Source organism: Epinephelus fuscoguttatus, linkage group LG5, assembly GCF_011397635.1.
Source record: "Epinephelus fuscoguttatus linkage group LG5, E.fuscoguttatus.final_Chr_v1".
In the NCBI taxonomy this organism is placed as follows: Eukaryota; Metazoa; Chordata; class Actinopteri; order Perciformes; family Serranidae; genus Epinephelus; species Epinephelus fuscoguttatus.
The window spans coordinates 31471356-31496665 of NC_064756.1; the positions used below are offsets into that span (position 1 = coordinate 31471356).

General features: G+C 40.7%; 3 protein-coding genes across 6 annotated transcripts in view; 1 reads left to right on the forward strand and 2 right to left on the reverse strand.

Annotated features, from left to right (window-relative positions):
* Positions 1-25310, forward strand: part of nbeab (neurobeachin b) — a 235287-nt gene that overhangs the window by 162441 nt on the left and 47536 nt on the right. For all 4 annotated transcript variants that reach the window (XM_049575634.1, XM_049575636.1, XM_049575637.1 and 1 more), the window contains exon 39: positions 2986-3122. In XM_049575634.1, coding sequence (XP_049431591.1) covers positions 2986-3122 — 137 coding nt within the window. The remainder of the gene's footprint in view (positions 1-2985; positions 3123-25310) is intronic.
* Positions 1-25310, reverse strand: part of LOC125888343 (serine/threonine-protein kinase DCLK1-like) — a 120567-nt gene that overhangs the window by 25668 nt on the left and 69589 nt on the right. The window lies entirely within an intron of this gene.
* On the reverse strand, positions 3847-6253 carry mab21l1 (mab-21-like 1). Its single transcript, XM_049575645.1, has one exon. It carries the CDS (start codon positions 5737-5739, stop codon positions 4660-4662), a length of 1080 nt encoding a protein of 359 aa, XP_049431602.1. The 5' UTR covers positions 5740-6253; the 3' UTR covers positions 3847-4659.

A 25310-nucleotide genomic window follows, 5' to 3' on the forward strand; every position in this document is an offset into this window, starting at 1 on the left:
TTCTTACCAACAGGGAAGCTCGTCTGTGTTTGGCCTGTATCTAATCTCAGGCATGAACAGCCTTAATGAGAGATCTGGGACTAGATCCTTGTCAACAACAGTGCTCCTCCTGCCAGCCATTGGGTCAGTGCCTGCTGCTGCTGCCAAAGGGGCGGCGCCTGCATTCAAGGGCCAAGGCAGTTGTGGTTACTGAACCTATGATTAGTTTTGCTCCCCCACAAACATTGGAAATGCTGTCAGTGCTTGCACTGGCATTAAATTAGCCTCTCTGTATATGCACATATTGTATTCAAAATCAGGTGAAATAGAAACTTAAGACAAGCACATGTGAGGAAAGAAGAGAGGAGTCTGACCCTCACAAGACATTCCTCAGGCCAAGCAAAGAGTCGGTACATTTGACTGTTCTGCTGGAATACCGGAATAGTGTTCGTACCCAAAGTGTGGTTTAGCAGCCACAACCATTTTGTTCTGCCTTTATTTAGCCTTTCTGAATCCATTTTAGTCCTCATTCACAATACTGATCCCTTGAGTGGTGACATGTTTATAAAAGGGTACAACCAACAACATTTCTGAATGTGTAATCTTAGGGGGGGGAGTGAGTGTGTATGTTAGTCCACTTCCCCAAGTTTTTTGTTTTGTTTTGTTTTTTAAAATTTAAGACCTACAGATTCCTTCTTAATATAAACAGAACACAGATGATGTCAGAAAGTAAATATGCTAACAACTGTGGAATTTTTAATTACTTCCGTTAAATATTTAGGCATTGCTCCGTCTATTTTTATATAATTATTGTATGCTGCGGCCGTATTAAATAGTCTGTAGAGCAGTACATTTTCCTCCGGGCTTTTACATGTAAATGCTATATGTTATACGTTGAAAGATAAATGCATTCTTTGAAGACAGTCATAAAAAATGACCTTTGCTTCAGTGACTCAATGAACAACAAGACACTGTGCCTCAGATCCTAGCCAGCGTACAGTAGGCAGTAGTAGTATAATGGCTGCAGCTGTGCATGCATGTATTTTTGTGTGTATCTACTATAAGTCAACATGCACATGGTTGCAATTGAATGATTGTGCTCAGGTGTGCAAGTAACCCACTTCCACTTGTAAAATATAACAGCACTCAGCCTCATCAAACACTGCAGTCCGGTGGATGGATTGTGGGTAATAATATACCCATCTTCTCAGCAGTTGTCCCAAACTCCCACCACACCAAAATGAGACTTTTCATCACTTCATTAAAATGGCCTGTCATTTGCCAAATATTTGCATTTTCATTAAAAGTAAGATCTGGCAGCCAACTATTAGCCCATACACACCACTCATCCTGTGTAACTTGCCCTTAATTTCATTATTCTCGTGTAAACATTTTAATACCATATAGCCTAATTATGGCAGGATCCCTGAGGGGATTACTGCCTAATCCTCTTCCTCCCCATGAGCAATAGTTGCTGTTGCTTAATGCTTCAGGCTAGTGTCTTTCTCTGTGTGCAGCCCTTTAGGGCGCAATACAATGCATCAGCTCTAAAAGTGTTATTTTTAGTAAGAGGTGAAAGGGCTTGTAATGTAGGGGCTGGAGTGGTCATTAAGGCAATCTCCTCAATTGGCAGAAACATTAATAGTAATAACAGTAGTAATAACGATGATAGTTTTATTTTTTAATGGCTTGCATTTGATTTTTTTTTTTGATTTTTATTTTCTCTTCTTTTATAAATAAAAAAACGTTATCTGAAATGCAGTAAAACAGGTTAGTGCAAGTATTTACTCTTCATATAAAGCTTGTAAGTAACGTGTAGCGCCTGGGCTGATAGCATCAGCAGATAGGATCACCGTTAATGGACCCGAGCAACGCTGAGAAAAAAAAAAAAAAATCCAGGGAGGGCGGTTTGACTGTGCAGCCTGCAAGAGCGATGAAGGGGCGCTCTGGGAGTTGAGACCGAAATCCACTTGTATTCCTGTAACACTATCGGCCATAATTGGCTGAGGAACGCAGATTAAGATTGATGAGACATTAAAGTGGCTCTTTGGAGTTTAAGGGATCGATAAATATCCTGATTTCGAGAGCTTTCGTTTGAGAGCAGACAAATCACTGTAACGGTGCTCCACAGCGACACTGATCTGAGAACATGGAGGATGAAGCAGAGGAAGAGAGGGAGGGAGGCGACTGAAATAAAGATGTGATCACTATCAGCTGGCAGGGTCACAAACCCACCTTAAAATTCTGAACAATTATTTGGGCTTGAGAACAAGCTTGCAGTTTTATGGTTTTCCTGCATGTCCTCCTTTTTTTGACGTGGGTGTGTTGGTGGATAAAAGAGCAGCTTTTTAATTTTCGGAATCCAATTATAGGCTGCTCCTTTGTAAAGCAGCCCTGAATATCAGTGTATGTAAATTCATATTTCAAAAGTGCACTGCAAATACCTTAAAATGATATGACCATATGAGGGAAATAAAGAATGACCTTATTTTATTTTACCTCATCTAAATCCTTTTTCTAATAGTGGATGCTGTTTGATCCTATCTGATCATAAACCCTTTCTGTTATCGGTGCATCACTGATTTACAAACAAAGGTACAAATAGGTGCTATGCTTCTATTTATAGGCCTGATAAATCCACTGTATTATGCGCTTATATGGACATGAGCATGCAAAGACAAAAAGGGGTTCAAACGCCTTTGTTTTGTGCGCGGTGAATTATGAATGGTATTTAAAAACTAAGGCTTTAACGCAGCTGTAATAATGCGCAATATTTGACTCAACTACAATGACTAAGTTGACAATTCCCTAATGTGTAAAAGCGCAGGGTGTACACGCACGTAGCGGTATGGTTTGGTGCAAACAGGCCGCTGACATGATGGTATCTCATTTAATTGCGTTGATCGGGTTTACAGAGTTAGCATCAGCCTCGCTTTTTTTTAATCATAATTTTTTTATGCATGTTACTGATTGTGCGTGTGGCTGCCCTCTTTGCACGCTCTGCAGGCCCAGTGGTCCTGAGCAGCCCGGCCCAGCTTGTTGCCCCCGTCCTGGTGGCCCGGGGGACTCTGTCCATCACCATCACCGAAATCTACTTCGAGGTGGACGAGGACGACCCTGCCTTCAAAAGGGTCAACTCAAAGGTAAGTAACTGCAAGCAAGTGTGCAGCCCAAGTTTAAAGCGGGCAGTTTGACACGTTTTAGAGTTTGTTCTTTTTTTTCATTCGGCCGACAAGTATAACATTTAATATATTTTAAATCCACATTTGTTGGTATTTAATATAATGAAAGAGCTTATGTTGAGGTACGCTGCGCTTCTGTCAACGCTTTATCTTGCTTTTTATTTAGTGACAGTTTGTGTCAAAAATTGTGTTGTAAATCGCTATTGATAAGTATTTTGTGTGTGTTCAATTTGCTGCATTGTCTATGCTTTTTTATGGAAAATATCATATCATGACCATTGAGGCCTACTCAGGTTCAGCCATCAAACAGTGGTGACAGTTTATTATGCGAACCACCGAATGTTGAAAAAAATAAATAAACGCGCATTACTTGCACAGGGGTTTGTGGTGTAACAAAATGCAAACTGGTCGGCAGGGTTGCAAATGTGTTTGCAATGCTGTGTGTGAAAATGTTTCTTTCCAGTTTCCCCTTTTCCTTTTTAAGGTGTTAAACTCATCTGTCTATATAGGACACCTAGCCAGAGACCCTGAAATTAAAGGTCCCATTATATAATTATCGCATGGCATTAGGCCTGCTGTCAAAAACACATTTAAGAAAACCATAATGGGACACGAATATAAAACAGCTTGTTTTATTAGCTCTTTAAATTAGATCAAAGACAGAAATAAAAAAAATCAGATCACAGATGTTATAATCCAGTGTATTTCAAGTGCATTTTTTCTCAATTAAACTGTAATATATATATACTATATATATGTTATCATTTTCTTTTTTTATCATGTAGGCCTAAGCATGGTAGAGATAAACAACAACCAAAACATGTTCGAGTACTTTAAATAATAATTCAAGTAAATTGATGGAATGTTTTCAATGTAGCAAATGTCGTATGCCTATCAAAATGTAAACTTTCAAAAATTAGACAATGTCCATTGAAACAGATGAATCAGACTACCACTGATGCAAGTATAAATTAATAACGTTTCTACCAGATAAAGAAAAAGTTCAGAAGTAGATTTAAACAGGTGGATCCTATTTACGTGTCACAGAACAACATTCACAATTTCAGACCACTTGAATCACAATCTATGAATGTATTTACAGTATAAAATGTACAGATGTGTGTTTTTATTTTTTTCCAAAGTTTGTCACGGGGCTTTATTTTAAAGCATTTAAGAAAATGTAGGATTTAGGCAACCGTGTGGCACGGAGAGAAAAGAGACCACTGTTGAGGTGGGCTTCAGGGTTAGTGGTAGCCAATAATTTAAACTTGCTCCTAAATATTGACACCGCCAAAAGGTGCACGGGGATAATGGCAAACTAAACTGTCATAAAAAATCATCTTCAAACAGGCTAAGCCAAAACATATTTAACAACAAATGACACATTTCACAAGACTTTGCAAATTGGTTGGCAATATTTTTTTTCTGTCCGTTTATGAGCTCGTTAGGCCTCTTTACCACAATTTTTTAAGACGAGGTGAATTAGCATATTTTTACCTCAGAGTTTCTCCAAGCTTTTGGGGTTGGTCAGTATTTCTCTTGCCAGTCGCCAAGTCTGTTTGGCTGCATTCTCAAGAGCAGAGTGAGGTTTTCCTTGAAACAGGTCTAAATTAGGCAGGAAATAATGCGGGCACCTTCTGCATTGCAAACATGAAATAAGCTGCAATAGTATCCCGTTCAGGCGGTCGCCGAGGCAGTTCTCATCCCAGTCTGACTCCCTGGGATGCTTCTCACACTCGTAGGAAACCAAAGTTTTCATGTGGTAGTTGTTCAGGGGCTGTCCGGGCAGTTCGAGGTGACGGTCGCGTAACGCTTTGAGGACTGACAAGCATTTCTTCCTGCATCCACCCAGGAGGAGCCGGTTCTCGGCCTCGGCGAACTGCAAGACCCAGGCGTCGCTCTCTGCTGAGCTCTGCTTGCCGTTCAGGGAGTAGCATTCTTTGGATAAAAGATTGAAACCTTCCGCTTTGACTTCTGCCACTCGGTTAGGTCCCGGCCAGGGGATGTGGGGGAGAGGCCAGTGCGCAGCGCTTCGGGGCCAGATCCCAGTGCACTTGAAAGCCGGTGTGATTTGCACCACATATCTGTCTCTAATGCGCAACTTCACCTCACTTGTGTCAGCGACCATTTTGACAACATCTCTGTAGCTGCATTTATCCACTGCCTGCGCCACCAGTGTTTGAAATCTCGACCGGATCTTGCGCGCTGAGAGGTAACCGGAGGCTGTGATGAATTCAACCCAGAGAGACATGCTTCTCTTGCGGCCGTCGCTGAGCTTGAGCACGGCGCAGCCCGGGAGAGATCCGTCATCCACGAAGTTGAATACTCCCATCTGATTCAGATAGAGTACAACCTCGAACTCGGTGGGTGAAATGACCTCAAGTCCCTCGAAACGATTATCCATCTCGCTGAGGGAGCTGATGAAGCGGGGCTCCTGCACCTCGACCTCCTTCAGGACATCCGATACCACCTTGCACACCTCCCGGATGGTCTTGGAGATGGCTGCTTTTCGAGACTGACATTTCTCGTTGTAGTATTTGTTGAGGTGATACACCAACTTTGCCTGGGCGGCTATCATATTAGGGCAGAGATCCGGGTTATACACCGGAGTCTCGCAGTAAGCCGAGGGATCCAACGCGGCTGTTTGTACGGGAGCCAATTTTAGAGAAGAAAGAAAGCTATTTAAAAAGAAAAAAAATGTCTATTTATAAGACAACTATTTAAAGCTGTGCTCAGAGCACATGTGTAATAATCATATCATAACATTCACAGCTGTTGTACCGTAAACTGCATTGAAGTGCACGAAGCAAGTCCTCGGAATTATCAGGATGGCCTGTTTAAAAGTCCATTTCAGCCTTGTGAGGTTCAGTAGCCGGAAAAACGCCTTTTGGTTTTTCTCTGATCACTGTGCCAGTTAGGAGTCCGCGTAATTGCGCAGAGTGGAGTGTGCCCTCCCGACGCAGACGCCCGGTGTTGCTGTCTTTTACAACAGGAGACACACACACTCTTTATTATAAGGGAGGAGTTGAAACCAAGATGTCCAATCGCTGTCTGATGCGTCACCGCTTCCCAGTTTATCGAAAACAAATTCATCCCCGGGTGTTATATACAAGTAAAAAGTACAGGTAGTAGTAGTATATCGAGGAGCGGAAGTACACCTACGCATTTGGAGAGAAGAAAAAAACAGCTATTTCACTGCGTTATGTTGCTTTTTCTTGGACTCTATCTGCTGCTTTTTTAGTCCACTATATTGAATCATATATGAAACAGTAGGTGGATTTAGATTTGTTTAGTATTTATGTCTTCGGATAATAAAGCATTTAAATTTGCGATATTATTTATTTACTCTTTCTCCAGTGGACCGGGTCTGATTTCTCCAAGGCGCATCAGATAAATTAAAATCAGAAGTGAGTAATTTAGGCAGTTTTAAAAAATATATATTATTGTAATTTAGAAATGAGGTTTGCCTTATTTGTGCGTTTTGTTTTTTCAGCTATATATTCATAAAATAATCGTGAACTAGTGTCTTAATTAGACCTTTCAGTGTTAATTCACTGAACGGTGTGTTTAGTTTTTTTTCCTCCTCAGAAATACGCCTGGAAAGATGAAAAGTAATCGCGCTATTTATTATTAGCATTGCGATTATATTTGACACATTCATTACCGTGGCTGTGATGCTTGAGAGAGTTTATATCTCAAGGTTTACATCTCGAGCTTTTGTTACCATGCAGAATGTTTTGCTCTTTTACTGTGCGGCAACAGCCTTTTAATGTGTCGCGCAACAATTCCACGCGCCAGTATTTTTCTGTCACTGAATTATTGTATATTGTATAAGAATGAAAAATACATATCTGTAGCAGTTGTGATATTAACATACATTTCTTTCTTACATTGCTTAATAATGAATAACACACGGACATTTATACTAAACTGTATTTTGCAATGTTTTGTTGAGAATAAATGTGTAAGTCTGTTTATAATTGTTACATTATATTAAAATGCTTGTAATATTTTTTTTAAATTGCTTTTGCTTTCATGAATGTCAGTAATCCAAATGAATTATACAATGTAAGAGAGTAATATTCATTTGTGTTCTACAAACTGTTTTTGGTAATGATAATATTTATTTATTCAACATCAAGATAAAGATAGCAGCAACAAAGTAACAATAGCGTGAGATTGTTGTTAGATTTTTTTGTCTAATAAAAGAAAGGAAGCAAGTCAAAAGCATTAATTGCTAATAATAGTAACAATTAATATTAACATGGCTGACCATTTATGTAAAGCTTCATGATATATTAGTGTGTTGTTTTGCGTTATAGCTACATAGGTCTGCTACAGACAGTGATTCACAATAAAGAGATCTTGCATCCACACTAAACCTTCTCTGGCTCTCATCATTGCACTGGCACTCCATCTCACAAGGTACAGTGCATGCTTTGAAGAGGACTTCAAAAAGATAATGCTGCATGGATCAGATAAGGAACACAAAGGAATTTACACTCATCTCTACTCTAGTCAGAACTGCATACGACCAGACATTATGAGGGCAAACCGGCGCTCGTCAGCTCTGACTCTCTACACGGATGCAGCTGAGCAGGAGGTGGCATGTGCGGGAAGGACCCTGATAGATAGGTGACTCCCATTACCATCACAGCCTGTCATGGACACACTGCCAGCTTCTTGGCAAACCTCAGTGATAATTTCACACTGTTACCAGGCAGAAATTACAGATAGCATCTTAGCATCTTTTTTTTTCTTAACTCTCATTATGGGACATGATGTGTATATACAAATGGTTATTCTGAAATTAAATCATAAGATTAGGTCTATATTTTTTAGTTCTTATCACATGTAGGTCTGAATAAATTTCCCAACAAAATTTACATTCTCATTGACATATTTCTAGAGGATATGGAGGACATTATAGAAGGTTTTCATGTGGTGAGAAGTAGCTAAAAGCCTCTTGCCCTCTCAGGCTTTGATAGTCTTTTCTCTAACTCTCTCCCACTGTCTGTGGCCCAGCAGGTACTTGCCTTTTATTGAAACCAGACTAGCCTCACTTTCCAGGCTGTCTTGCTCCAAGTCAGATACCTCCGAATCCAGTTGCACCTCTTGAGTTTGTGTTCCGGCATTTGGCCATCCATATGCCTGATAGAAGGGGGATTTTCATTGAGATTATCACTTCTAAATCTAAAGCATGTGGCTCCACAGATCTCACAGTAACTCAACCTGCTCCACAGTCCCAAGACTCCAGCAGTTGTCAGGTCTACCCTAAGACAATTGAATCCTCTTAGCCATATCTTTACCATTACAACATTGCAAGCTTTGTTGCTTCATTCGCTATCCCGCTAGGCTATTGGAGGCCCTCCAGTGTGATATATGGGTCCATGATTCCAGGGCCTATTTCTGACCCAGCAAAATGCATGCACGATTGTGTAAATCAATACAATGACTTCTGCTTCCCCTAATTTTGCATGAGCATGTGACCCTGTTTTCAAGGCCTCTTTGTTTCCACAGCATGCCTCTACACTTATTCATTTTTTCTCCTCCATTTTTCTTTTTCCTTTCTTCTAGCAAGACTGATCGTCCTGTTAACATGGCTGGGCACAAGGTCAGTGGTGCTTGTCTGATGGCAGAAATTGCCCTTTGATGACACCACTCGTGCTTTAAGTGACTTGAAATGATATTCTCTTGATTATAGCCAAAGTCATTGAGTGTATATTGCTTTATTTTGCAATTCATCCTCAAGGCTTTATGCAGTATTTATTCACATGAATTAGTAATATATATGTATTTAACTAACACCTATGTGTTTGTATACAAATGAGCATAATCAGAGTAAAATTATTTTTATTGTATCTACAAAACAGTGTGTAGCCTCAAGCAGTTAATGAAAAATAATGTTTTGAAAAAGTGAGTCTCCAGGGGGAATGAAAACCCCATGCTCTACACACACACAAGTTTATTGGCTATTTTGACCAAGCCAGTCCTCTGTGGCCTTAACTATATTTTATTTAAAAAAATGGTTTTACAGTAACATTTATGCATGCTGTCTTTTCAATTTTCTGTATTAACTCATTTCTGTTAACAAAATAGTCAATTACGTTATGCAAGTATAGCAGTTAGGTGATTTTAAGCTGGATCAAGACCTCTATGACCAGCAATCCCTTTGACTGGTACTATAATTATGGATGACGTTTTATAATTTTATTAATCCTATTACATGAGAACAAATAGGGTCTGCCATATGCTTTTTCATTAAATTTCTGGGGTCATTTAGTTTTTCTTTTTTTAAAGACTCTCAATCCATGTCCCATACAACAGGAGTTTACCAGCTAGCTCCCAAGCTAATATGCAGATTAGTCAGAGTAGACTTAATGGGGTGACATATTTCTGTATAAATCAGATTAAAAGCAGTTACACTTCGGAGATGTGACATCAACACTGGCTCTCAAACTGTGAGAAATAATATACTTTAATCTCATGGGATATCCACTCACTTTGACACATTTCCTATAATTTTATTTGTCACAAAATGAAATTGTCATTGGGATTTTTACATTATTATTCAAAGCAATATGGTGTCTCTGTAGGAGGCCAGTTAATTTTTGGGCCTGGAGCTTCAATGAGGACCCCCTTTGGATTGTGTCCATTCATTTGTTTTATTCTCTGCCGTGTATTAACAGCCTCCTTTGGAGGAGTCAGGAAGCTCGACCACATAGCCAAAGGCTCTCAGAGACCCTCTAGTGATCCACTCAACAGGCTCTGTTTACTGTGAACCATATCTGTGGCATATACACACACAGAAAACACCAAACTTATCAGCATGATATTCATTTTGAGAAAATGGAGAAGTGGAGAAAAGTGTAAATTATGAAACTTAATTGATTGTCTCAGCTTCATTTGGCCCTTCACCCCTCCCCTCTGCAATATGGTACGCTTGTCAGCCTCCGTGATAAATTACATGCATGTATTTGCATGAATTTAGCATGAATACAATTCAGTTTTGTTTGCCAAAATAACAATCCACAAAATGCCTGGTTTGCTTCAAAAAAGGAAAATACGGGCTTACATTGTGTTCAGTGCACTTATTTCCTGCACAGGTTATGCAGTTGGCAGTTGAGTGCAGTGAAAGTGCTGCTGCAGTGCTTTCCACTGGTTTTATTAGCACACAGTTTAGCGTAGTATTTTGTAGTACATGACAATGCTAAACATTGGGTGTGTTGGAGACTGGGGCAGGATTGTGGCTGGTTTACTATTGCTTCATTCAGCAAGTTTCTCATATTTTCTACAAATTGGTAGGGCTTAGATTGCTCTAAAAATCGACTAGTTTATTTGTAAACATGTAGTTCTGTTTAATTTCATTTTATTTATCAAGGAAACTATAGCCTGACGTCCATCTTGTCTGTCGTAAAAGGCAACCATTCAGCAGCAGGAGTGTGATTAATCTTAATGTATGTGAGATGTCTACCATCTAAAGGTGGGCGCTGTAATCATCTACCCACTGACCCCATGATGCTCATCTACAACCCTCTTTGCCACCCCTGTGTCTGATAAGTAATTTCAAATCTCAGACTAACTGAACACAGTTCTCTTCCACATGTTCATGTGATCTCAGAGTAGCAGTACATCGAGGCACAAACAAAGGGAATGGAAGAGTGGTGGCATATAGATTTGGGGCTGTAGGTAATCAAATGCTGCTGGTGAAGCCTGTGATGAAATTAGGCAATGTTGCCTAAATAAGGGATGAAGGGTTCATAATTGCCAGTCCTAGAGATCTGAGGTGCCGGGTGCCAACTGTCAGAGCAAGGCTAATGATGACAAATGTCTCTCTATGCAGATTGCTGCAGCAGCACGGGTGTGCAGCTGAGAAAGAACAAGAAAAGAAAAATGCAGAGGGCCTAATAAAAGAAAGCTTGTGTGCACATATTTAATGACCTACATGGAAACAAACATCCCTAACTGATGGGCTGCCTTTGAAAGTGCTAAAACTTGATGCTGCTACTATAAAATGCAGGAGTACCCTACAGTACTTGTGACTGATAACAGTCGTTAATCTCTGTGACTATGAAGAATCATTACTATCTACAGCTTTACCTGATAGTAAACAATAAATAGAAACTAGAAATGACTTACATTTGCTTGCAAGCTTGTCAAGGTGATGTTGGATAAGTTAGCTTTATATTTAGCCAAACAATCCATCAACTCAAGAGTAGAGGACATGTTAGCATGGATCAGCATTGTCCTTGTTTGCAGTTTTGCTCATTAGCTTTTCTTTGATGATTGATGCTTTGGTCATCATTTTGCACAATGGCAAAGTTTTGTAAAAAGATGAATGGTCTTTTACTCCTTTGCTCATGTACAAAATAGAAGGCTGTTCCTTGTTAACATAGCTAAACTGTTGTTGGTTAACATGGCTTTAAAAAAAAGTTTGGGGTCTTAAAAGTGTGCTTGATTTTAACCTCCTTTGTAGCAGAGAGCCATAAATCTGATTTCACTTACTGTGACGTAAGGCTCACGCTAATAAAAGAGCAAACCCAGAGTGTTGCATGGCCAGATTTCCCCAATTTGTTGCATGAATGGCTTTTGAAAGGGGTCCGTCTTTGTACAAAGGGAGTCTCGTCTTTGTTTGGTTTCGCCCCATCTGTGTCATCTGGTGGTCTGTGCAAGAGGGTGGTGTCTCGGGGTGCTCCCCAGTGGCGATGCCAGTTGTTTTATGGACTCGGTGGAGTGGTGCTGGGAGTTCATAAGTTGGCTGGCCCATTGTGTGCTGAGCCCAGCTGACACGTGTGAATTGACTCCAGCATATTGACAGATCATTTCCATTAATGAATCGGAGGAGTCTGCCTTGTTTCACTCTGTGATTTATGCCCTTGCTTCATCATCCTCTGAGCTCAGGGTTAACTAACAGACCCCTTGAATGACTCAACCACAAATTGCTGGATCAAAGGAGTTTGCTTTTGTTCACTAGTTCAATGCATGGCTGGATATACTTTAAGTGATATTTATGCATTTTATATCCTATATTTTGAGTTGAATCAAGTAAATTTGTGTGTATAACCTAACTGACAAGTTTGTGTCAGAGGATTTTCAAATATGACATCCTCTATCCTTAGACTCTCTTAGAATCATCTTAGAATTTTATATCTGATATTTACATCTGATATAATAGCATCTTGGTCAAATCATTGTCATCTAGAAATTATTTCAGAATATAAATCTACACAATAAAGCATTACAACTGCCTACGAGGACTGACTGGGTGATGTGTAGTAGGTTATTAACAGGCTACCTTAGACAAGTAAGTTTACATTTATCAAAGAACTGTTTTCTGTTGGGGATTGCTGGCCGCCCTGACTGTTTCTTGATTTGTTAGCGAGCTGCTTTTGTGTGTAACCGCTGGTGTCTCATCAGCTTGGTCCTGATCTTCAATGGCGACCATCCAGGTTGTTCAAAGCAACAGCCACACACTGCTGATAGTGCTGGCCTCAGCCTGGCCTATCACCCCCACCACTGCTGCCACATGGAAGGCACATTTGCTCGCCACCATTTTATGCTGCTGTCACCCTCCCCTCAAGAGCGAGGGGAAAGAGGGGAGGTGAAAAAGGAAAGGAGGGAAAGAGGGAGGCTCACCCTGAGCGGATGCGAGACAAAGATGGCAGCAGAGACATTTTGTCTACTTTCATTAGTTCTGGTGGTGGTGAGCTGTGCTGAATATTAGCCTGTTACTGGCAAAGCCACACAATGTGGAGCACAGACGGAGAGCATGTCACAATCAAATCTACCCCACCTAATTTCCATCTTCCTCACTGAAAAGTGGGACATATGGGGCAGGATGCCAATTGCTTATTTTATATGGTAATTAACATCCCTCAAAGTGTGTTATGTGGTAGGTGTGTCTCAACCGTGACAAAGTTTATCTCACAAATTTACATATATATTCCCAGGAAGGCAAGATATTTTAAGATCCTAACAGACTACAAAGGCTTATGTGCTGTATGTCATTAAGAAATAGATGAACTTTAATGGCCTTCACTCATGTGTAATAGTTTTGTTGCCACAGTGTCACATGCAGCTAAACTCAAAACCATCCTAAATCAGTGCTGTCATTTCCTTGTGTATCCACTATCTGGTATCTGTCAGCTTAAATTGGGACCCTACACAAACCCATCCACACACTGTATGGATCTGTGTGTATGTGGGTAGACGGAGGTCTGTGCACTTGTGCATGTGAGTGATGGACAGTTGGGTGTATGATATGTTCTCAGATGTTTGCGATGAACTTGATTATTTGCTGTGGTTTGTGATCAGTGTGACACAATCATAATCACCCCTTCCAAAACTCTCCTTTTTGGAGCTCTGCCAAAAAAAGATGCTTGATCTGGTTCCCTATTCTCCAGCCTGCATCTGATTCTTTTGTTTACCTAAATAACAACATTCACACAGCGAGCCCCTGATTGGTGCAAACCCCAGTGTGTGTGTGTGTGTGTGTGTTTCTGTGTGTGTGTGTGTAGATGTATCTGAATGTTGTTTTGTCCTGCTGGGCTTTCATCTGTTGGATTCATTATAGTAGTCATCTCACTGGGCTGTAGAGAAGCTCAGGAGACGGGCTCCCCATGAAAGAGTCATGATGGACGAAGAAGTGCTGATGTGCAGGTTCCTGCCTCCAGGCTTTCACCTGCTCAGAAACAGCCCCAAGGCGAAAAAGAACCAGGCTGCTCAGACCAGCCAATGAAAGACTGCAGAGCTAAAGTCAGACTGTTTTAGTGTGGCTGACTGCGAACAGGGAATTGATGGTGAAACAAAAAGAAAAAGTTAACTAATTAGTAGCCTAAGCAAATTTTCTGAATCTCTTTCTAATGATAAAAAACAAACAAGTCAAAAACGTGGATGAAAGCACCTAAAAAGATGGATAAAGTTGTGCTGTTCAACCTTGTTAAATTTCAAACGATTTTATTAGAGTGTCAATTCTGTGGTCTTGGCAGGGCTTGGGAGGTGTCTGAGCGAGGAGTGTGGGAGCAGGGTGAGAGCATGTCGGCTGTTGACACCATCTAACGAAGGGAGGATTAGGAGTTTACAGAGGCAGTAATATGATAGGTCAAAAAGAGGAGGCACTCCTCCACAGCACTTGGCTCTGTAATGAATGATTGACTGGAAAAGGAGAAGCTGCCACTCGCTGGCTGAGTGCTCATCTTGACGCCTGCCGCACCGCTCCACGGCTCCCCTTGATCACGTTTCGCTGCTCCCTTCTCATCTAAGGCACCAGTCTGCAGGGAAAAGCTGCTTTTCCCTCTTATTTTTCTCCCTAATTTACACATTTAAGACATTTTTGTTTGCTTATTTGCAATTCCTTTTTTTGTCAGTGAGCCTCTCTCTATCAGTCCTACTCCCAGCCCTGAAACTACATCCCCCCCACCACACACACACACACACACACACACACACACACACACACACCACCACCACCACCACCACCACCACCACCAAACATAAACACACACACACATACACACACTCCCTCACTTACAACCTTCCCTTTCTCTTCTGTTTGCCTTGAGGCAATGAACTAATTTCAGGTTTCATAATTGCGGTGTGTTGTACACCTGTCTGCTATTAATTCTCCCCTGTCTCTCATTCTCTTTGTTAATGAGATATTATTGTAATTATTGTCATTATGCTATTTCCGTAATGAACTTGATTGATGTTGTTGTTATGGCACTATTTATTCTCTGTAATTAGTGTAAATGTGTTGAGAACTTCTACAGGCACTGATAGTCTGAGAATGTGGTTATGAGTGAACTCGGTCCCTCATTCAATCATCAGCTGACCTCAGAGTTCCCGCTTAGTGCAAAGTTTGTCTTGGATATGGAGAGGAGAGCTGAGCAGCCTGGTCACCACTGAATAGGGCCCTGCTTGTAGCCATTTTAAGACCATTACAACAGTGAAAGGCTACACAATGGCCAGCGCTGGGCTTTGTTTCAGCCTGTCACTTGCACCCTGTGAAAATCAAATAGTGCTTTGCCTTAAAAGAAAAGGTGAAAAAGGTTTTGCCTATACTCCCATTTTTGGAAAATCTAGTTGTGTTTTGAAAAGAGAAAAAAGAAGTTTTCAGTGACTTGATTTTGAATGTTATTGTTGAAGAGGCAAACTACTGGAAAGAATGCTAAAGAAAATCTCAGCTGAATGAACTATGTTGAATTTTTTTTCTTAGCGGCTCTCAATCCAATTAGGAGTTTAATAAGGGTCATGCATAGGGACTTCACGCTGCAGGTTGGTTTCTTTTGGGTGCTTTTGGGGAGTAGGAAGGGGCTGAAGTTGGATAGGGCCTGACTGAAGGCTGGTCTCTTTAATGTGTAGTAAGGGGTCTTGTGCCCTGGTGAGTCATTGAAACTGTCTAGGGAGCACAGATGATCTTTTCCGTTATTCTGAAGGTGAGGTCGGCAGATAATCTGACACTGTGGTTAGATTGGTTTCTCAGGTGGTACCAATTACCTGTTCTCTCACAAGCCTTCACCTCCCCCTTAATATGCTCCTGGTGCTGTCTCATTTGCCTTGAATTTTGCCAAGGATTTATTTCTTTATACATAACACCTTTTCACTGATCTTTATTCAACTTCATACAGCTCTTAATAACTTTTTTTTAATCCCTTTTTTTCCAAGTTTAGTATCTTGCGTGGAAAACTGTGACCCCTCTAGTAATTTGGAATGTGTAAAAATGCAGAGAGGCTATATGGGTCTTTAAAGGGGCCTTAGTTGATCTTTAATCTCTCCCTATGAGAGGGAGAGTGGGTAGGAGGGCACTAGAAGTAGACACGTCCAGCCTTTGTGGGTTTGTTCACATGCTGGGGAGCTTTGAGTGTCTGACAGCCGTTTAACTCCACACGACCTGGTTCTCAAGTGCCATCGTTTGGGCACTCTTGAATCCTGTTAGGAGCCATAATTACAATTCATGCACTCCCTGCGCTTCTTTGAAGAGGCATTGAGAGAGCAAAGAGGGGTGCGGAGAGCCTAAAAGCCCTAGCAATACTGGCCCTTCATCAGTGTGGAAACTCTCAGAGGCTTTCAGTAAACCGCCTGAATACTGTGGCCTGCATCGTCAAACTTTGCTACAACGTGGTTTTATGTAATCCACAAAATGATAAATAATTGGGTTGTAGAGTGACGAATGATGTATATATGAGTATTTACAAATTGCAGGAATGGGTTTCTTATGGTGCAAGTGGAAATATACAGTACATTCTACATGACACATTTTATAAGATCGCCCGGCTTTCAAGTATGCAAACAACTTGTGAATTGAAGTGCGAGTGAAGTGAAGCACATTCAATGACTTTCAAAGGGAAAGAGGAGAAAGGGTGAGCATAATGCCTAATAGGTGCTTTAGTAATTTCTGAGTTTTCATAGCTTAATCCGTTCTGAAAAGCTGAGGAGAAGAAAGGCTGCAAATGGCCCTCAGTATTAATTCGATGTGACTTCTGTACAATAAGGGCTGTGGATCCCAGAAACCCATTTTCAAGCTTACCTTCTTTCATCATCCTCAGCCCTTGGAACTTTTGCCTAAATGTTTCATGAAACCAAGGCTGTAAGCCTCTTTGGTATTCTGTCTTTATAACGCCTGGTTTAAGACTATTATTACACCATGTTCAAGGCAGAGGAGCACATACAAACAGTGAAGCTGCCTCTCCATTGTGTGAAACTCAAATTGATTTGGTACAATTGGGAGAGCACTTGTATTAAAACACACATATTCTATGGCTCATTTCCCCCCTTTCATTTTGGAGTTTTGCAAATGCAAATGAGGGTTGGTTTCCCTCCTTTTTGCAAATAAGTATTCTCTCTGGTTTCTTGAGCATATCTACTCATTTTTAAAGCAGATCGAATGACATTTCCCTCATTATTTAAATTAATCATGGATTTCAACACACCATTTCCTCAGAAAAACAATTGTGTGACCAAACCACACATAAAAAACAATGCCTTATTACTCAGATTCCATCCTGATATTTTGCTAAGATTAAAGTAAAATTAAAGTGAAATTCTGCACTGTTGTTGTCAGAATATAGACCCTTTTCAGCCCCCGTAGCCCCATCAAATGTGTAAAAAAAAACCTTTTGTGAACTCTGGGACTGCTGTGAGATTCATAAAAGTCCTTGTTTTGTTTTTCTTTTCCTGCAGGGAGATAAATCAGGCAAAGAATTTGGTTTGTTATCAAAGAATCCTGTGATGATGTGACTCAGGAAAGTGCAGGCTGTATCTCGTAACTTTCTCTGCTGTGGATGCTTTGAAACACATTCTCCTCCATTATAAAAATAATGTCAGGGATGTGTTCATTGTTTCATAATTTTAAGAAACAATGAGCCTACTTTCTTTCTTCTGTATGTTTTGTTTACATCGAAGGGGGGGAAACTAGCATGGGACACACTGGGTGGGTCAGTGACCCTGGAGAAAACAGCTTGCATTAATATGGTCTAATCCAATGTAATTAGTCAAATTACTGCACGCCAAACAGCTTGTCAGAGGCTGTCGGCTTTGGCAGGCACACAAGATGGCCTAGAATCCCCCTGGACAGCAGAGAGACCTCAAAATCTCTGTAAAGCCGCCCCTCTGCACTTACTTCTACTCATTTCAGTCCAGTTTCCAGGCCTCCTCTATCCTTCTTTCTTGACAAAAATGGGGAGGGCTCTTTCAGCCGCGCTACAGTGTTTTCACCTTCTTTTTTTTTTGAGTTGTCTCCCATACCCCCAGGCTGCTAGCTTGGCTCCCTGCCTGCCTGCTAAGGTGGATCAAAATGATATGAGGATTCATAGCACGGGCTACAGAAAGTCAGAGTAATTATATCAGTGCTGCTTTCCTCCTACGTGATTTTATGAGAGAGAGAGTCAAATGCACGCTAACTAGTGCTGCTAAGAACCATAGACATGGTTAAGACACTTCCTCATGTTGCAGGATTAGCATTGGTAAAAAGATTTAAACTATATAATTACATGAGGATAAAGTACAAATTATCTAGTGCACTCAACAGCCAGATTATCATCCCCCTGCAAACCCCGTTCAGCCCCAAGGGGTGAGCCTGGATGACAAAAGGCCCTCATTAGCATAAATTTACAAGCCCTCTCGTTCACAGAAGCCGATAAGAACCTGTTCCACCTTTGCTTTGGCCCTGAATGGCTTGTTGTGCTTTTGGCAATGACAGATAAGTCAGGGTAATTCCACTTTATGCCTGAAAAAATGATGCTCCAGATTCTGGCTGCATCCCGAAGGTGTCACCCACGATAATCCTCAAAGATCGTCCAGCAGAAAGGGGGCTGTGTGTTTTCCAGATGATATACTGCGAATGACAGAAAGAATTATACGAAGGAGGCCAAATCTGTAACATATTATTAAGCAATTCCCAGTGAATAACAGGGATAAAAGGATAATGGATGAGGGTGTCGTTATTACCTTGGTGCTGAGGGAAGCAGCAAAGCAAAGGTAGAGAGACAAGATTAATTGAGGACGAGTGAGGCGCTCATTGCTCATCAGGCCCTCTCGTCTAACCACTTGCTCTTTCTGTCCCTCTCCTCCTCTGTCTCTCCGCCTCTTCATCCTTGTCTCGTTCTTTCTCTTCTTCTCTGTCTTGTTCTGAGCCCCTATCCCTCCCACACACCACCAAAAGAAAAAAAAAAAAAAAGAAAAAGAAAAGTGGGATTTAAAGCGATCAGCTTGGCACTCTCAGTGGCAGCCAGAGGAAGCTGGTACCCAGGCCAGGAAGATTTCAGTCATCTTAAGGCTGACAAGTCCCTGAAAAAGTCCCATTAGGAAAAGCTTGCTGAAAAGACCCCATACCAAATGACTGCATCCCTTCTCTCAAGCTCCTTAGGGAAGGCATCTTCAAGCTGTTTATCTGGATGATGTGCTCACTAAGTGTGTTCATGTATGTGTGTGGACGTGGATGTGGGTGGGTCAGCACGTTAGCAAGTTCATATGTGTGTTTAAATATTTGCTGTGTCTCTTTGTTTGTTTACTGGCTGATATAATTTACTTGCCAGGGTATACCATGAAATTGTATATTGTCGTTTGAAAATTGATGGTTTTCATACCATGTCCAAAAAATACAACCGGACAGAGAACCTTGCCTACGCATGCATGTAATGTTTCCTCCTAGACTGTCACACTTTTTACACGTACCTCCATTTTAAAAAATGTTTTTAAGTTTCAATTATAGTAAAATGTTTGTTCGACCAAAAAAAAAAAAAAAACCAAACACATTTTTTTAAGGGTCATTGTAAGTGGTTATAATAATAATAAAAAACAAAATAAAATAAAATGATACAAATGAAAGTGTTATAACGTGTGCTGTGATACCATGATGTTTTCTAAGAGTTATCATACTGTGACAATCTCATACTGTTGCAGCCCTACTTACAAGACAAGACTAAGTTTCTACCTACATTTCATGGAAAAAGACTTGAAATCTGAAGTAACTTAATCACCACTGGTTACATCTATCTCATCGTCAAAATATATGGTCTGTTGATAAAAGAGAAAATTATGGAGTGTAACACTCTCATCACAACATATGCCAAACATAAACAAACTCCTTTAGCAAATAAGAGTGCAGGGCTGCCACTAACGATTATTTTCATTGTCGACTAATCTGTTGATTATTTCTTCGATTAGTCGAAAATGTGTTAAAATGTTGAAAAATGTCGGTCTGTCTTGCCCAAACCCCAAAATTACGTCATCTAATGTCTTGTTTCATACTCACGCTGAAGGGTTTTAGTTCACTGTCACGGGAGAGTGTGTAAAGCTGCCAATATCTGAATGTAAAAAGCTGCAGTAAGAGTATTTTGGGGTACTTTTATAGTACTTTTCTATGAAAAATGACTCAAACCGATTAGTCGACTACTAAATAGTCACTGATTATTTTAATAGTCGATTAGTCATCGATTAGTTGACTAATTGTGGCAGCCCTATAAGAGTGTAGTGTATATTGAAATCAGTTGAAATCATTCATTTGGGTCATGATCCACCTACATAGCCATGATTTCAGTGGTAATGACCTCAGAAGTGTCTTTTTCCAACCCTGTCTCCTAGAAATTATGTTTGTTTGTTACTAAACTGCCGTCTTACTTGCGCTGTTGTGGCAAACAACAGAGCCGCAGCCTGGATTTTGTTCAGAGACAACGTCTCTGTCAGCTAGCGAATCATCACATTCATGTACTGTGTATTGTATTGACGTCACAACCCTGGCTTCGCGTCAGTACTCTTGTCTTAGGTTTAAGCAACAAATATGCTTTGGTTTTGTTTAGGGAAAGATCACAATTATAAAAAAGTAATAATGTTACTATGTCTGGTACTGTAGATTGCCTATTTTGGGGGAAAAAATAATGAGATATGTTTTTTTTTGTTGATAGTTTCAGTATCAGTATCAGCTGGCGACTTGCCAGGTATGTTAGTTTGCAATATTTCCCCATTTATGTTACTAAAAGAATTAATTTGCTCGGCATTTAATTCCTTCAAAATATATTTGCTGTTTCAAATGAATTGTAGATATAGGTCATTTCTAGGAGACAGGGCTGCCTTTTTCTCAAATAACTTTAACATTGTTTTAAATACTCACTATATTGTTGCTATTCCTGTTAAAGAGTTACTGCTTACTGTGCACTGTACTCCTGAGAAGGATAAAGGGATGAGCATGCCCTTGTGATCAGCACATGCATAAAACTACATCTTCAAGTCTAACAAAGATGGTTGTGTGTGAATGTGGAAAGTAATTATGACTGCATATTAAATACATGAAATTTAATTTTATAATTGCATGTAGATAAATGAGTGTTTTCTTACTTAATTTGTATATGTGGTGTATATCTTGGTGAACTTCTCAGAAGCTTTCTGCAGGCATCATGTGGCTTGATGCCAAACTTTGTATATCATCGCTGTAGGGAACCGCACGTCTAAGTAACTGTTTGGATTTTTTATTTCATCGCATTTCTTGAGGCTTTATATTTTAACATAGACAGATAAAGAATGTGTAAAGAGCCTTGACTCTTTAAAAAGAAATTGCATGTGAGGAAAACAGCTCCTCCCACCTGTCCTACCATGGCAGTGTTGGAGACAGCGCTGCAGGGCCTGCTAATGTGCGTGAAATACCATCCCTGACATAAATGTTATTGACAAACTTGGCTGGACATTTGGGGCAGTGAACTGCCAGCATATTTAATGCATATTCATCTCCTTTATCCCACTGGTCTTGCCAGAGCACCCGAGCTGTGTCATCTTGCCACACTCCAGCTACCACCCAAATGTATAGTGACACTGATTATGCAAATCTGTATCTTGTTTTCCCCCAATACCTGCATTAGGAGCTTGCTACTTTATTGAAGTTGAGATATGGGTCTCAAAGAGAGAAACCAAGTGGAATGCAGATTTTTCTTTTTTTTTTTAATAATCTGTGGGAATCTTTTACATTTTGGTATTTCTACATTTCATAACAGTTGTCACATCAGGGAGGGGTTGGGGATAAGATGAGAAACATACTTTGATGCTCAGGCATGAACCTTGCAGGATGGAAGAGGGATTAAAGCTGAAATTTAAGTGTGGACTTTTTGCTGCTTTACAAAGTTTGATGTGGTTTAAATTTACCGTGTGTGGAACACCTGAGTCATTTTTAGAAAGAAATGTGTACTGTGTGTATCCCTACATTTTTCCTTTAAAGAGTCAGTTCACCCAAATTACAATAAGTTCTCCCTTTCTCCTTGTGGTATTTATCCACGCAGATACTTTTGGTTATATTTCTTATTAAAAAGTTGTATTATAAAGATTTAACAGCACTATATCTTTCCTGAAACAATGCACCGAATTATCGGCTTAACATCAGTATCATCCAATATTTGCCTTGTTGGCTACCATCAGCCTGTCAGCAAATAAGATGACATTTAGTGATGGCAGTGGCTGATGTTCTTCTGTTGTGTCACATCAACTTCGAACAGGCTGAAAAGTGGGGCTCAAGACTAGCTAGCTAGCATTAGCTGTTAGCAGCCGGTGGCTGGAACTAATGGCCTGCAGAGGCTGCCTTGAGTTACATTATAATGTGTTCAAGCTCTGTTCAGTAAAAATGAGTATTCGGCAAAGGTAAATTAGTTATCATGATGTGTTAAAATGTAATCTTGTAAAATTAAGGTTTTAAATTTGAATGAATACAGTTCAAAATAGAAATTTGTTGATGTTTCATAGCAATATAAAATATATATAAGAGAGTTAAGATGTGTTATAGTAAAAAGGCTTTTGAGGCAGTTAGATTAAGAAATATTTTTTTCATGTGAACAAAGGCTATATGGCTATATTAAAGATCGTTTCAGATTTCTTTGTGTCCCTGGCACAAAATTGGGAATAAATAACAACAAAACTAAAATAAACAACAACAACAACAACAACAAGAAAACAAAGGTTATGGCTGGTAGCCAAATTTTTATTTTGAACATTAGTATCGGCCCAGAATTTCACAGTTGAGTCATATAAATAATAATTGTTTATGAAAAAAGATGTTGCTTTAATGGTCTTTTTTTATCACTTCTGTCTGCACAAAAATAAAACTTCCGTCACCACCATTGTATTGGGATAGAGGCTGATTTATCAAAGTCTACATTACTATATTGCTAAATATGGCATAGAGTAAATAAGAAATTAGTGTATTTTTTTTTTCTAATTTAGGTGAACAGACCCTTTAAGCTATTTTTATTTTTGTGTTAAATTCCCTAGCTCTTTTTTTTTTGCCTCATACCTAGATGTAGCTATTTTTTTCGTGACCCAGTCTACCACTTTGTCTGTGGCTGACGATGCTCTCCCACTTAGCTGAGAGTAGCTCTCTGCTCTGGCTGTTACCAGGCTTTATGCTTTCTCCTTCTCCAACTGCTCAACCTCTTCACAGATTTGGCCCATATTGCCTGAGGTCAGCCATTGAATACAGTATACGCAGTGTGTGCTGATCCTCCAAATTGCCATGTGTGAAATCCATCCCACTCGCTCCTGGGGGAGTAGTCATATCACTCAAAATGAAACTGCCTCTCGTACCCTCCCCTTATTCTTCCACTTCGCTGTTCTCTTTGGCCGCCTGGGACCGTGCAGTTGTGAGGCTTTATAGTGGAAGCCTATTAGACAAATCTTAGATGAATGCAGCGGAGGTGCTGTGATACCAGGTTGTCAGAGTGCTCCACAGTCTCATATAAATATATCAGTCATGCTGGCTTGGAGGTCTCGCTGAATTATATTATTTTCCTGTTTTGGTATAAATGCAGTGCAGGGGGATTGCATTGTTCCATATGGGTGAAAATTGCATCAGGTTTTAGAGAAAATGCTTCGTTAGATTTATTAATAACGTCTGTCATACTGTCTCAGCCAATGTGGGGTTAAAGCTATTCGGAAGTCAGATATGATTAGAATCTATTTCCATGCATGGAGTGGCTTCCTATCGCTTTTAAGTATGATGTGCTCCATTTGAGCATCTGCACATTATCATATATGAGTTTCAGCCTAAACACTGGTGTCACCTGTGCCTCTCCTCATCTCATCTGTCACAATATTTTTCCGATCTCCACCCGTGATGTTCCACAGGCAGAATGCAGCCTGCCCTCTGTCAAATCAGGAAAAGAAGAGAAAGGAATAAAAGGAAGAGAGGACAGAGACGTTAAATTGCATTATGGCTATTATGCTGTGGAGGTATATCTCCTTGCAGCTGGCAGAACAGCGCATGCGCCTGTGGCTCTTAATGAGCCTGCGTGGAGGGACCTGTGTGGAAACAAAAGGCTGCGCTTGTCGGCCACACCAGACCCCTCCACCCGCCCCCTCACTGCTCCCCCAGCCCTGAGCGTGACAGACCAAGAGCAGAGCGCCGGTCCCTTCCTGGTGGTGTGATTAGATTGGGGCCGAAGTCTCCAGCTGGCAGGCCTGTCTGTGACTGGAGGCGGCCGTCCCCAGCGCTTGTCACTGGCTGACACCTCTGACAGGCAGGGGACAGCTTCAGCAGACAGGTTCATTAAATGGCATTTTTTACAGCTGGGCCTCCAAAAATGAGGGCTGGGCTTTGTCAAATCTCCAAGTCTACAGGGGCCCCTGCGTGTTGGTTTAGACCAAAGCTTTGTTGTTATGACAAATTTTTTGATCTGGGCTGTTTGAAATCAGCTCTTTTTTCTCCTCTTTAGCCTCTCTTTTGTTGACAGCTAGCCCTTTGGCCTGTACTTTGTCATGGCAGCAAAATGTTCACTTTAGCTGGGTAACAAGAAACAGCCAGTGCTAAAACAATATTGTATTCCCAATCAGTAAACATGTTATGGCTGCTTTTACATATTATTCAATTCTTAAGAACCTGAGGTGAAGTGTCTGTTCAATAAACCCGTGTAAACTGCATTTATTTGTTTTGTATTGTTGTTGGTTACAGTTTTTAATAATACTTGATGTAAAAAAAAAATAATGTAGGAGGCAAATATATGCTGCTGTTTAGATAAGATATTAAAATCATAAAATAAATACAGACTTTGTTGAAAACAACAAACCATTCAGAGTCTCTTGACATCCAAACAACTCAATATGTATTCAAATAACAGCTCGCTAGTGCCATGATGAAGTAAGCTGTTGTAGCCTTCCCATGATGCATATTTGTATGACTTGCCTTTCAGCATTGCACTCAGAAGACTACTTCCACAACATCTGGCTGCAGAGTGTGTGTGTGTGTGGGAATAAAAGCTACCCTGCCTCACAGTGAGCTGCTGCTGGCCCTCAACAGTGCGCCCGCAGCTCCATAGCCGTCCCTCCATCTCACCTCCCTTCCTCTCTGCTCCCTCTCCAGTCAGCATGCTGCCTCCTCTGGGCTGTGCTGTCTCTATGACAACTGTTTGAGTTGGGGGTTGCAGAGGTGTCAGGCAGGGCATTACTGGGAGGAGAGCACCAGAGATGCTGTGCTGCACATCCAGCATCTCCACCTAATCCAATTTTAATTGAGCTCCAGAGATTTTGGATGTGGCACGGAGGTCGGGCATGAGCTATTCCAGGGAGAAATTAAGGCAGCCCTGCTCACGCTGCACTCTTCCAGCCTGTCACTATTTTAAATGAGCATTAGCATCAGACCTAACCCAGCTGAACATCTCACTCTGGCTTCCCTCCCTCCCTGCC